Here is a 12,440-nt window from a genome sequence, read left to right on the forward strand (position 1 = left end):
TAATATTAATCCGGTCTGCATCAGCGTTAGGCGTGGCTCTAAGCAAGTACGGTGGTATGGGTATACGTAAGACGTGGAGGTTGCTGTGTACGGGTAGGTACATACATACATGCAGACATACATCGTAGTTCAGGTAGACGAACAGACCAGAGCGAACGGAGCTTCTTACTCGGCAATGCTACGATGGACTTTTGTCACCCTGGTTTGCGGCACATACATATAACCCAAGCCAAGGCCAAGACATTGCTTTGACCTGCAGCCGGGTATCTCGTCTCGTTTCTCCGAATGGCACAACCACACACGCCCGCGATTCGGTTCAGATTTCAATTTTTCGGCACCAGTGACACTTCTGGCAATGGGGGGTTCTTCGCGAAGCCTTCTAAGACATTTCCCCATGCACTCTCGTACGGGAACTCGTACGCCTACATATGCACCTTATTTTATGTACGCACATACCGTACATAAAGCTCCTAGGGACCTAGGTACGCACGCACCAGGTGGGCAGGTACTGGATATAAATAATATCAGGCGGGGGGATTTTAAAGGGCGGCCCAGTCCAGACCTAGGCCTCTTTACTCCAGGTACCTACCGAACCTGGTATGGATTTCGCCGTCTTTGTTAGCTCGCTTAGATCTCATCCAGATCGCTTACGGGTTGTGGCGTGCGCGCCGCAACGTGGTGGTGTTCGCTTCATGAAAAAAAAAAATTGTCTTGAATGATGCTTTCGGTGTAAGTTGGGGGTACCGTCCAAGGCCCGGCAGTGGAAAATTACGGATCAAAAAAAGTCCACGACGTGTGCTGGACCGATTGCCGACTGAAGCTCGAAAATAGGGGCTGTCGATTCGACCTTCCTAGCAAGTATAGTTATTCTGTTGATCAATACTGCTTAATGACGCCACAGTTGCAACCGCAGGGTAAGGCGACAGCGTTGGTCTCATCAAGTGTAAAGAAGCTGAAAAGTGCATACGAAGACTGACGAATGATGTCTCAGGCATTCCTACTGTGGCTTGCCTGTGAGAGGTACAACCGTTGGTGAGATCGTCGCACGTGCTGATCGTCCCAACCCAGGTCTTATTAGCGGTTTATATGCCGGGTCCTCGCTGTCTCGAGTAATAACCCTTTACTGCATGATCGAGTCCCTAAACCCCGACAATATCTCCTTCTCCGAAAGCATGGATTAATCAGTCTTAATCATACTGTACGAATACGATGCAGCTGATTATTATTCGACGCATTTTGGGCTGGCGACTTAGAAATCGCTGGAGACTTCTTCTGTTTCGATGCGCGGTCCTTTAAAAAAAATCGTGGGGCACCCCTAGAACACCCCAAGGTCTCGCCCACTTGTTCTGGACTCCGCTGCAAGATGAAATTGCATCGGTATTGCTCCTGCAGCATCACCTATCCTAGGAGATGTCTCACGATGCGTACCCCTCACACCCAGTGTTAAGGAGCGGCCTCGTCATCTCCGTATTTCGCTTCTGATGAGCGCTAGGGTCTATTTCGCTTTTAAGATGTGCTGTGGTATATCGGAACGAATATCGCGCAAGTCGGCAGTGGAGTACCGAGTCTAACGTAGCGCAAAACACTGGTTCGGACGAAAGACCATAAAGAAGGCTATTGTCCCGTCTTAACTTGACCTCTATGACCGAGTCACCTCCACTGTGGCTTATGCGCGTGCAGATTAGGATAACAGCCTATTTGCCGTTAGATATTGCCGGTATTGAACAACAACGAACCGAATATGAAGGGGAGCTGCAGAAACACCGGCCTCAGGTGGTGGTTTTCGGGACCAGGAGGTCCCCTATGCGCGGCAGAGGCGTTGGACAGTAACCTTATATTGCATGCCTTAAGGTGGCCGGCATTGCTCGAAGTAGACGCAACCCCCCCTAAATTAGGGGCACAGCTATCTGTGTACGTAGAGTTTGGCATGGGGGTTCTCGTCTCTCGATTCTAAATTTGTGGTTATTAACTCCCAAAGTGTTCTATCGAAATTGACGAGGCCTAGACTGACCTACTCGGCCGGTTCAAGCAAACCCAAGCCGGGGCAGTCGTTCATAAACTTGCGTATGCGCGACATCCTAGGTTAGTCTGACAGATCAAAAGGGGGCCGGGCCGAAGATCAGACATTGGACCTCTTCGCGCCGCACTATTACACCGTCATCCTCTTAATCCTACTAGCCCGTACACTAAGATAAAGGAAAGGCGGTGTTTAAATCCCACATGGCGTGCGTGAATCTCGCCTGTTGGATCGGGTTTTGATCACGACACATGATCCTATGCGGCTGCGCGACACACGAGATCTCGTGAGGCTAGTCGTGTGAGTACTTAGGCAGCTTTGCTGCTGACGGGGCGGATCTGGACGTGGTCAGAAAATCAAGATCTCGGAGCCCAGCGCGATATTACTCTGACTCCCCTCCGATGGGTTATCAAAGCATTAGTCAACCGGTAGGTGATATTATAGGTATAGTGTCTCCTGTATCCTATAGTAAGATGGTGCTGTATCTACCCGGTTGGGTTGTGAGGGAGACGCGATGCCGTTTCCCATTCATCATAATACCCGTCTTATTATGTTGCATGCTTCCATAACTAAAAATAGACCCGACGACCGCTTAACCCCGCGGCCGCCCGCCTTTCTGGTTGTCCATTAATTATTACGATTCATATTTGCTGAGCCTATCCTATATGCAAAGCGGGATATGGGCTGTTGCAATATCGCAGGATCTCTCGTTTCTTTGGATGAATGTAAGAGGCGACCAATACGATACGGCGTAGAACGTGGTCCGGCATGAAGGATTTCCCTGGGAATGTATTAATATGGCACAGAGCATAGCTAATTAGGTGGTGTCCCGTAGGGGTGCCGTCATATTCATCAATCGAACGGGATCGAATGGTACATGGTGAATCTTGTCAGCGGCAAGATACATGTACAGACGACTGCCGAGGCAGATCAATACCCAGCGAAGATCAGGAGCTCCTGGGATTTACTCATGACGACTTTTGTCGGCTTTCGACGGGAGCGGATTGTATGGACAATACCGATTATACCGATAGATACGTTGCAGCGACTCCCAAACATGACCATGACCAACACACGACATAATCATAATATGTAAGCGCGTAGCTAAGCAAGCTTCATACGCATAGTATGTGGTTTGGCAAGTGAGGAGGATGTGTTTAGGGAGAGTGATCCGGTTTATTGGGATGTTAAGGGAAGATTATTGGCAGAGGCTCGGGGTTCGTCCTCGAAGAGGAAAGTGAGAGCACCGAGACCCCTGTACTTTCGGGATCGGTTTCCGGGGCTGCTCCGGTCTGTCGAATACTTCTAGAAAAAGCCTAGAAGCCCACGAAACAAGCTTCTTAAGCTTCTATTGGTCTGAGCTTCAAGTGATTACCGATCTGACCCATTCTTATCAGATTATAGTACGTATATGCGGTACGTACCACCGAGCATGTACCTCAGTACATATGTACTTCCAGGGTTTAGGTGCTTTAGCTTCGCTTATTGTACGACGCTTCGCGCAAACATTTCGTATTTTTCAAGAAATTCAGTGTTGTTTATGATTTATCTACCTGTTCGGCACATTAGAGTTGCATTATTGACCGGAACGGTTCATGCGCACATATGTATCAAATGTAGCTAAGAGTTCGCTCAGTTTCCTCAGAAGTAGTTGGTCTGGTGGCGATTACCGGTTGAAAAAGTGTAACTCGAAACGAAGATGTGGATGTTACATGTTACTTCGGCACAAGCATGTCAAACCAAGCTCGTGCTAAATGTAGCAACTTACTCTGTTTGTAATTTGTAGCTACATCCATAGGTAGGTAAGCAAGCCATGTGTGGCACATAAGTAGGTACGTATATATTTAAAAATACGAAATACGAAATATTCTATTGAATTGCACTAGAATATATTCAATGGGTACTATCATGTATAAAAATCGCATTGAGTTCTTGATAGTGCATAAAGGAACCTGTTGTTGCCGTAAACTGGATACACTAGAAGAGCATTGAATGGAGACAGGTAAGTACCGTGCAGTATCGAGCCGAGTAACCAGTACTTCCCGGTACATACTTTACGCACGGGGCAAGATGCAAGGCGCCGCCCGGCAAGCATCTGCAGCCGCTAAGGAGCTTGAGCTGAGAGTGCGACCCAGCCACATGGCCCTGTCTAACAGCCGATCCTCAGTTCTTAACAGGTGGGTTTTATTATTGCGAACGTCAGAAAAATAAACCCCTATTCCCTAAACAACTCTCTTGGTCTAGCGAGACCCAGGCACCGGCGCTTTTCTTTACCCAGTACTAAGTGACATACTATGCAGATATTACCCATATCTCGTTAGTGCCCGTGGGCACGGATCATTGAGGGGACAATTGTGTAAATGCCGAACGAGTCCCAAGGATCGCTTCATGCTAAGATGTCTTCCTTGAACGCCAATGCGCACCAATTTTCAGCCCAGCTAATCTATTACTACTATCAGCTTCGTCGACTTTTACTTACGTACCATGATTACTATGAGCTCCTAGCAGCATAGGTAGGAGGAAGGTTGCTTGTATATGTTTCACCACTCTTCTTTTCGCAATCGGATTGCTCGTCAGCCCCTGAAAGACCTTCCGAAACCTCTTCGGAGGGAGGTTAGTTCGTTAAAAGAAGAGTCAAAAAGGTTGCTCTCGGCACTACTTCCATCGGATATAGAATACTAGTAATCACGCGATCCATGTTTGCTTCGGAAGGTCAAGGTTTGAGCCGCAACTGCGGTACATAGATCCGACATCTCAACGGGAATGCATGAGACATGTATGGGTCTACGCACATCTTCCACCGTGCTTTATGTGAGACTAGAGATATGAACGATCATAAAATACTGGTACGGGCTGGTTCAAGGGGTAGGTGATCTTCCTTGCCTGTCCCGCAGGAGAACCTTGTTCATACGGGCAGGAAGCGGTGGCCCTTACGTCCGGGGGTTGTCGATCATAGTAGGTCCGGCCAGGGGTTAGCAATTCGGCATTGTGGATTTGCTCAGCCACGAGTGTCATTTCGCTAATCTGTATGTGCCTTGTACCACATGGGATGACGCAGGAAAAGAAGCTACACACGGGATGATGAGACGTGGCTTGATCGTTGAGACTAGATCAAGATGGCCTTCTGTTCCTTAAAGAGCTTGGGCCTCCACGACTGAAGTTGTCCGGTTGAAAGTCGACGCTAGATGGCCTCGTGGCTTGCCTGGTCTTTTTAATCGCCATATCAACTTAGATTTGACTACAAAATGAGGAAGGATAACACCCTAGGAGTACTTTATTTTATGATCGTCGTAGAAGAAATCTGTCGATTACCCTCGCCTTGCACTCCCTTAGTCTGACCGAGGGTCGTTAGGTTATTGGTATTGCGATAGATCACAAAGCAAATTTTCCTCCGACAGTCGGGCTTGTCACATGGACATTGCAGCCAGTGGCCAGGAAAGAACCGTATCTAAATGTTGATCGCTTTAATCCGGTCAGCTGGATCAAGTCAAGATGGTCGCTAACCCATAGCCAGGCGGCTATCTAGGGAGCACGACATAAGCTAAACATTAGAAGCAACAAATATGTCGTGAGAGGAGCCTTTCAGTCTCGAAATCGTATGGAATTTGGGTACCTGCCAGGCAGCTCAGCTCGTGCCCCATCCATCCATGCTCCGCCGAGGCCATGGTTGGTGGCGAACAGAACACGAAATGATCCGTCGACTTTCCCGCAGGCTTTCACTTATTATAGATCCGCCGTAGGCTCATCGGTTAAGCAACATCTAGACATGTAAGTACACTCCCGAACTGCGAATGGGCCCGAATTCATGAGGCTCCCAATGCGTTGTGCGAAGTGGTACAATCAACCCGCCGTGTCATAGGCGTCACAACATGTGCTCAATTGCCATAAGAAACTCTCTCCAGTTGCGACGAGTTGTTGAAAGGTATGTGAATACCCTTGCATGATAAATTTAGTTTGCGAGTTAGCTGCCGGTGATAGAAAACAATTGCCGGTCGCAGTTGGGCAGCCTATCGTTCCAAGATAGCTTAGCCAAGCCTATGCCATCCTACTGTTATTGGAGGGGGTAGTGTCTCTCCACAAGTTGTCGGCTTTTGATTTCCTCCCTGGCAGCTGGATCCGGTCTTTTCGGCCGGATTGGCTGCCGGCATCTTCGACGATCTACGAATACCGCCGAACTGATCACTGAGGGACTCCCTCTGTCTAGATCGTTGGAGGGCTGGTATGGGCTGCAATGCCGTTGTCAGCCCCAAGCGGTAGTGAAGTGAAGCAACGCCAATGTGTAATTAGTCTGGTCGACAAGGCGAAAACCAAGAGAAAAAAAACGCCATTTGGTCTCTCTTGGTGATGATTACATAGGTGTGTGGCGGGGCTGGAAGCAAAAAGCCCCAGTTTCCTCTTCCCTTTCTAGCTCCATCAGCCCATTCCCTAGCAGGACAAAGTTAGCGAGGATGTGGGTTCGGGGATTGGAAGACGAAGCGGGAATTTGCGAATTTGCGGGATAAGTACCTATATGTGTACATTGACAGTACTAGGTGGATAATCCAATGTATTTGCCCAGGGAGTTGGGACCTATTAGGTAGTAGGTCCAGGAGTACATCGAACATTAAACACCAGGAGTGAAGTAATCTGGAAGCCATTCATACCAGGTTAAAACTGGCTGATGAATACAAGGGCTAGTAGCATGGCATTAATATAGTACATGGGCGAATACGTGAGCGGCTCCTACCCTCTCGGCCGATAAGAATTATTTTTAACACTAAAATAATTGTCGGGTTCGTTCCTCCACTTTCTCCTCCCTCCCCCAAGCAAAAGGCCGCGGAAGGGTCGATGATGTGGAAACTGGTGGGGAATCATCTTAGGAGACGTATAATATCGCCCGCAAAACTGCCCAGGAATGGCCTAGTAGTCGAACTTTCCAAGATTTATTCGGCTGCTGATCGTATGAGCCTTCCAACTTTTCTCACTAAGCAGCCCAGACTGCCTGAATACACTTTAGCTAGACAGTAGTTTCTTGGAAGTCAGATTTCTGGGGATAGTTAGTTTTAATAACAAGAGTCGAGACTTCCCAACACCAATAACCTACACATTAGGCTCTTTTGAGCCTTAGTGCGCGGCTACAAGCGTCACGGCTGCAAAAGGTCCATGCAGTCGCGAACAACTAACTATACGTACCATAATAGTATGCATTCCGTTCGCGGTAGATGAAGCCGATATACCAGGCAAGCACCAGGCAAGCATTGCGGAAATTCAGGAGACTAAACAAGTTTACTACTATTAGTGCACCCAGAGTGTTGGTATCACACTAGACAGTTACGTGCCGGCGCATGAGCTGCTTTGTTACTAATTAGCCGTCATAAACAAGATACTATCTTAAGAAGATGCGTAACTCTTGAAATTGCCTTGTATGTGTATACGCGGTCTGGAACCAGTTCTCTTCGTCAGTAATACCAGCGACTTACTATACGCTATCCTAGCTCTCAATTAAGTAGTATCGCCGTACATACGTTATGCACTTAATATATTCAGGTATAGGAAGTCGCTAAAAGTTAATAGTCAATAACCGATTTCTTGGTTCAGTGTCAGGCGCTTCCTTGAGGATTATATCGGCGAGGCTTGTTTTTTCGTAAGTTTTTTTTTCGGTAACACGGCGGTGGTCTCTTGCGTCTCCCCGTTGAATATGTCCCCCTTTGACCATTTCTAGAATACCTACATAAAATACACGACAGGTAACAATTCCATCCATGGATTTGTGACAGACGGCTCACTTGGGATTCTTATTTAGTGCTACACGCTACAGCACCCCTTCGCTTATGCTTGATAATTACCCCATATACGTAGAGCACGTTTCACAAGCATGCAACTGTGATGATAGGTTGACAAACGCGCACTTCGGTAAATCGAGTGGACCACGGACCAAGGTACGTACCCCCGACTAGCGATACAACGCGGTAGGTACCGCTTACACGGATTACACTACGGGGATACATGTCTAGATACCTTGTCTACTTTCGTCGATCAGCTCCGTCGACTAAATGTACCGACCCACTTGAAATCGACATCATGTCTCTTCCCACAATCCACAATCCGCGATCCACAAACCCCCTAAGCATTACATGCTACCTAGGGGCATTACCAACTTAACTTACCTAGACCACGGTACTAGCAAGTTTCTAGCTAGACCTCCCGACTATCTCGCGTACTGCACTTCCGAATTCATCGCCATGCTTGCATAGCATCTCCGGGGGGTGCCTCGCCCTATGATCTATGATCTCAGCTTCTCTACAAACCTACGTACAGGCCTAGTGTTAGGCATGTAGGTATGGTATCAGCGCAACGCCGTAACAACATCGGAAGTCCCTAACCAATGACCCTGACCCTGAACATGATCCTTACCCTGGCCGTGACCTCACTTTCCCTTACCGAGTACATACTACGTAGTATGTACCATGGTATTCACTGCTCGAGCCGCCGTCCCAAAGATGTATGTACTTTCATATTCGATCTACCTAGACTCGGAGAGGCATACTCGGCCGTTGAGCTGACTTGGCAGGTACGTGCTTTCCCGCGGGCAAGAGCCAACATTATACCCATGCCGTTGGAGCCGATGCCCATTAGAAGTGGGAAAGAGCACACACATCTTGAATTCAATTCAATTGAACTATGACCGGGGTAATGACAGTTACCGGTTCGCTCGTACTCGCCATGGCAGTTGTGGCTACTTGTGTACATGTATGAAGATCTAGTCCTTTAAGTCGCTTTAACTACACTATTATTCATTCCTTACATCGATCTTCTCTTGACGAGGTGACCCCGGGAATTCAAGCAAGTAACAGGAAGCCCACCTTTATTTTATAGTACGTGACAGGTCAAGTCACTAGCACCAGATACATACATACACCACCTCATCCTCTCGTTTCCTTTCTTTTTGGTGCCTCTTCTTCTCCTCGAATCATAATTCCTCTTCAACACGCCCGACACATACATATTACTTACTGTATTTGTACATTCAACTGAGCGACGCTGAGCCACTTGTTTGTCTCGAAGACGCTGCTTAACTCGCGAGAACTCACCCATCATACAGCTTTCTAAAATTTGACAGTCACACGAGTCGAGACCGCTTCTATCACTTTCGCCTCCGTCAGCTTATATACATCTGACATTGTTCGCTGTCTTGGACTAAGCTGTCAACACGTAGACTATTTTCGACATTTTTCAGTAATTTAAATAACCCGATTAAAAAACGGTCTGGATTAGACGCCAGCACGCAAAATACCGGCGGCCAATTACCCGGGATTCTGACCACTCGCAGCGACTCGGCTCGAGGACTTACAGCTTGGAGGGTGTATATGTGTGTGGTGTGTGTGCTTGCTTGCTAGCTGCGCCGCCGAACGACCTTTACCCGGCAGATACCAAAAACACAACAACTAAGTGTATATACCTCCCTACGCCTGGTTCTTTTTCTGGTTCCTGCAAATCCAACCGGAAACTTCCAAGCAACTACTCGGCTTCGGCTTGTTATGTTATAAGAAATTATCCAATATTGCATTCGATCTCGATGGGGATACAAGTCAGACTGGAACTTCACCACCCGTCAGCCATTCCTGATACTCCTCCAGGTCTGGCGAGCCCAAGTTCCTCGTCAACTCACACTCCTAGGGCTTCCGAGGATCGAACTTGGCCTACTATCGTACCCATTTCTCCTCCTATGTCTAGCTATGATCCGAGCACCAGACCAGATATGGTAGCAACGAAAGACCCTGAAGAGGGCCAGTTGCGAAGAGACAATCTGCATGGTGCGGCTCGACAGCAACTTCCACCCCTAAGTAGCTTATTCGGACCTCCTCACCATGTCCGTCCAGCACTTTCTCCTCTTCCGGATCGACCAAGTCCGCTCCATAACACGCATTCTCCCATGGATAGACCAGACTCGAGAAGCTCATCTTACTTCCCGAACGTCTCGCCATCTTTAAGTCAACCACGCAGTGTTTACGAGCCGAGATTGGAGCCCGAGAGACCTACGCTTCCCTCGGTCTCTGCCCAGTTTCCTGGACCCCTCAAATCTCCGACGCACGAACTCGAGCGTTTGCATCATGTACCACGGGTAGAACCTACCCTTACTGGAAGATGGCCTCCTATGAGCCATCCGGATTCAAGGCGGGCAGAGTATGTGTTCGAATCTCGACCGCCAACTCCCCCCTTTAGGCCAGTGTCCGAGCGTATGCCGCTTCCCCCTTCAAGTCAGCGACTAGGGTTTGAATCAAGCCCACCATTCAAGAGAGAGAACCCAATGCGTTTGGAGCCGCCGAATCACTCGCCGCCTCTAGCGAACGCTGTTGCCCCGGAAGGAGCGCCGGTGAAAGATGGACTAGGCCCTAAGATCTGGACCGGGACGCACTTTTTACCTCGTTTCGTGAAGCAGGCGGAGGTACCCGGGGAAGGATTGTGCTATTTCTACGATGATGGAACGCATTGCAAGACTGTCATTGACGGAGAACCTGTTAATGCCCATTGGGGTGTTACGAAGGCTGGAAAGCCCCGAAAGCGACTTGCAATAGCATGTCTCACATGTCGGGAGAAGAAGATAAAGTGTGACCCGGACTACCCTCGATGTGTCCAATGCGAAAAATTCGGAAGAGTTTGCAAGTTCAAGAATGCGTACGTTGTGATTTCTACATTGGAAGTGTTGCGTTTTTGTGTGCTAACTCCAATTTAGCCCTCGTGGCGGCCACAACACCTCCCCGGTGGCTTCGCCGGCCGAGCACGAAATACCCAGACAACTCGGGCCGCACCCTAGCGCAATAGATTTTGGAAGACCAAGAAGCGCCTCGAGCACGCCAGTGTCTCCCCGGACTACTAAGATTACCCACAGCCGCCCCTCTCCTGAATTACTCCCGGGTCTACCTGCAAAGAGGATGAGGTTTTCATACGATGACTATCCGAGACCGCCCCCACCGCCCCCAGCAAGCCGCCTCCCGGCTATGATCCCCATCCCAGAAATTAAACGGGTGGCTGGTGGTAGCATGCCGGCCTGGCAGCACCATAACCTGCCCCGTGATATTTGCAGGCCGTGGCCATCAGACCCGTATGTCTAACCCCTGAGTACTTGTACCTACAACTACGATCATGTTACACTTTGTTTCCTAACGAAACCCCAATAATCATATCTGTATAAAAGACTTTCATGATCATAAGGCTCACATTTATTATAGGAGACCTCATACTCGGGTATAGCGTCTTAATCTATAATTAGTATCTCGCAACTCGAAGGACTTCACCAGATAATTACCCGGATATCCAACTAGTACATTTCTTAACTCAGAGTTGCTATATTCCGTATACTCTATTATACGAACAACGGAGGAATCTTAGGTGTTTATTTTGACACTCCTTACTTGGATTCGACCCAAATGGTTTACCTACGGAAGTCACTACGATGACTATATACGCCACACTCCCGACCAAACACATTACGATGAATATTTTTTCGCTTCGGGGAAGGTTGGATAATGAAGCCAACCTAAGAAGTCCGCGTGAGAAGATATCCGAGTACCAAACCAGCGAAGGACGAGTGCTGTTACAAACCACGAGAGCTATATTCAAAGAGCCGTGCCGAAAATTTGTCCGAATTTAGGACAGCTCTAGGCTTAACCCGGAGGTTTATGACATTGGTGTTAAACTTCTCCGGCCGCTAGGGAAAAGTGTGGGATCTTCGGCGGAGCGGCTTGAGGGCTCGGCACGTTTTAGACATTGGATGAGGAAGCTTCCCCCGCTACCTATTCTCGGACGTCACTTTTATCTAAGCCAAGCTAACTTGGAAGACGTGGAAACATCCGAAAGTCTCTTCGTGGCGTGGATAACGACGGAATCTCCGTGATAATGAGCCCCACGACTACCGGCATCACGATAATTTCTACGAATCTTACGGTTGCAAATTCACTGTTTATATTTAATCTACTTGGATGTCCGCATCCTTACGGACTTGGGATTTGGGGAGCATCTTGGCCGGCGTTTTGGTTTCAACTTGCATGTCCTTTTGAGCGTTTTGAAACATTGGGAGGGAAGGTACGGGGATGAGTTTCAGATATCCTAGTTTTTGCATTGGGAGGTTACTCGTCTCTTTACTTTACTTGCATTTCATCCCATACTTTTAGTTGCAGCCTCACAAACGGTTGCCAGTTTCATGTCTATTATTTACAAGAATACCCTGTACTATAGCCTAACATTGCATACAAATGGGGATGGGATAGCAAAGTAGGACTAAGGCGGATGAAGAGGGGCAATTGTAAATTCGAATAGAAGATTACTGCCCTGGGCAGCCCCTGAACCGGCAATTTCGTCACCAATATTTTACGAGCCAACAAAGTGAATAAAGCTTCACCTGAGACACCGACTACATAAACCTACATCAATAAAATCCTTCGGG

General features: G+C 48.2%; 2 protein-coding genes across 2 annotated transcripts; both read left to right on the forward strand.

The window, feature by feature from the left end:
- The first annotated feature begins 8,270 nt into the window (after window positions 1–8,270).
- F4807DRAFT_12135 (uncharacterized protein) lies at window positions 8,271–9,114 on the forward strand. The gene is made up of 3 exons (XM_047992896.1): window positions 8,271–8,498; window positions 8,568–8,746; window positions 9,099–9,114. Exons 1-2 carry the CDS (start codon window positions 8,382–8,384, stop codon window positions 8,679–8,681), a joined length of 231 nt encoding a protein of 76 aa, XP_047859406.1. The 5' UTR covers window positions 8,271–8,381; the 3' UTR covers window positions 8,682–8,746; window positions 9,099–9,114.
- Window positions 9,115–9,572: 458 nt separating this feature from the next.
- On the forward strand, window positions 9,573–11,109 carry F4807DRAFT_455339 (uncharacterized protein; the record flags this gene model as incomplete). The annotated part of the gene is made up of 2 exons (XM_048000703.1): window positions 9,573–10,672; window positions 10,731–11,109. The coding sequence occupies 2 exons, from the start codon at window positions 9,573–9,575 to the stop codon at window positions 11,107–11,109; spliced, it is 1,479 nt and encodes a 492-aa protein (XP_047859407.1).
- Between the last annotated feature and the right edge of the window lie 1,331 nt (window positions 11,110–12,440).

Source organism: Annulohypoxylon truncatum (genome assembly GCF_022578515.1).
Source record: "Annulohypoxylon truncatum strain CBS 140777 unplaced genomic scaffold F4807scaffold_1, whole genome shotgun sequence".
Classification (NCBI taxonomy): domain Eukaryota; kingdom Fungi; phylum Ascomycota; class Sordariomycetes; order Xylariales; family Hypoxylaceae; genus Annulohypoxylon; species Annulohypoxylon truncatum.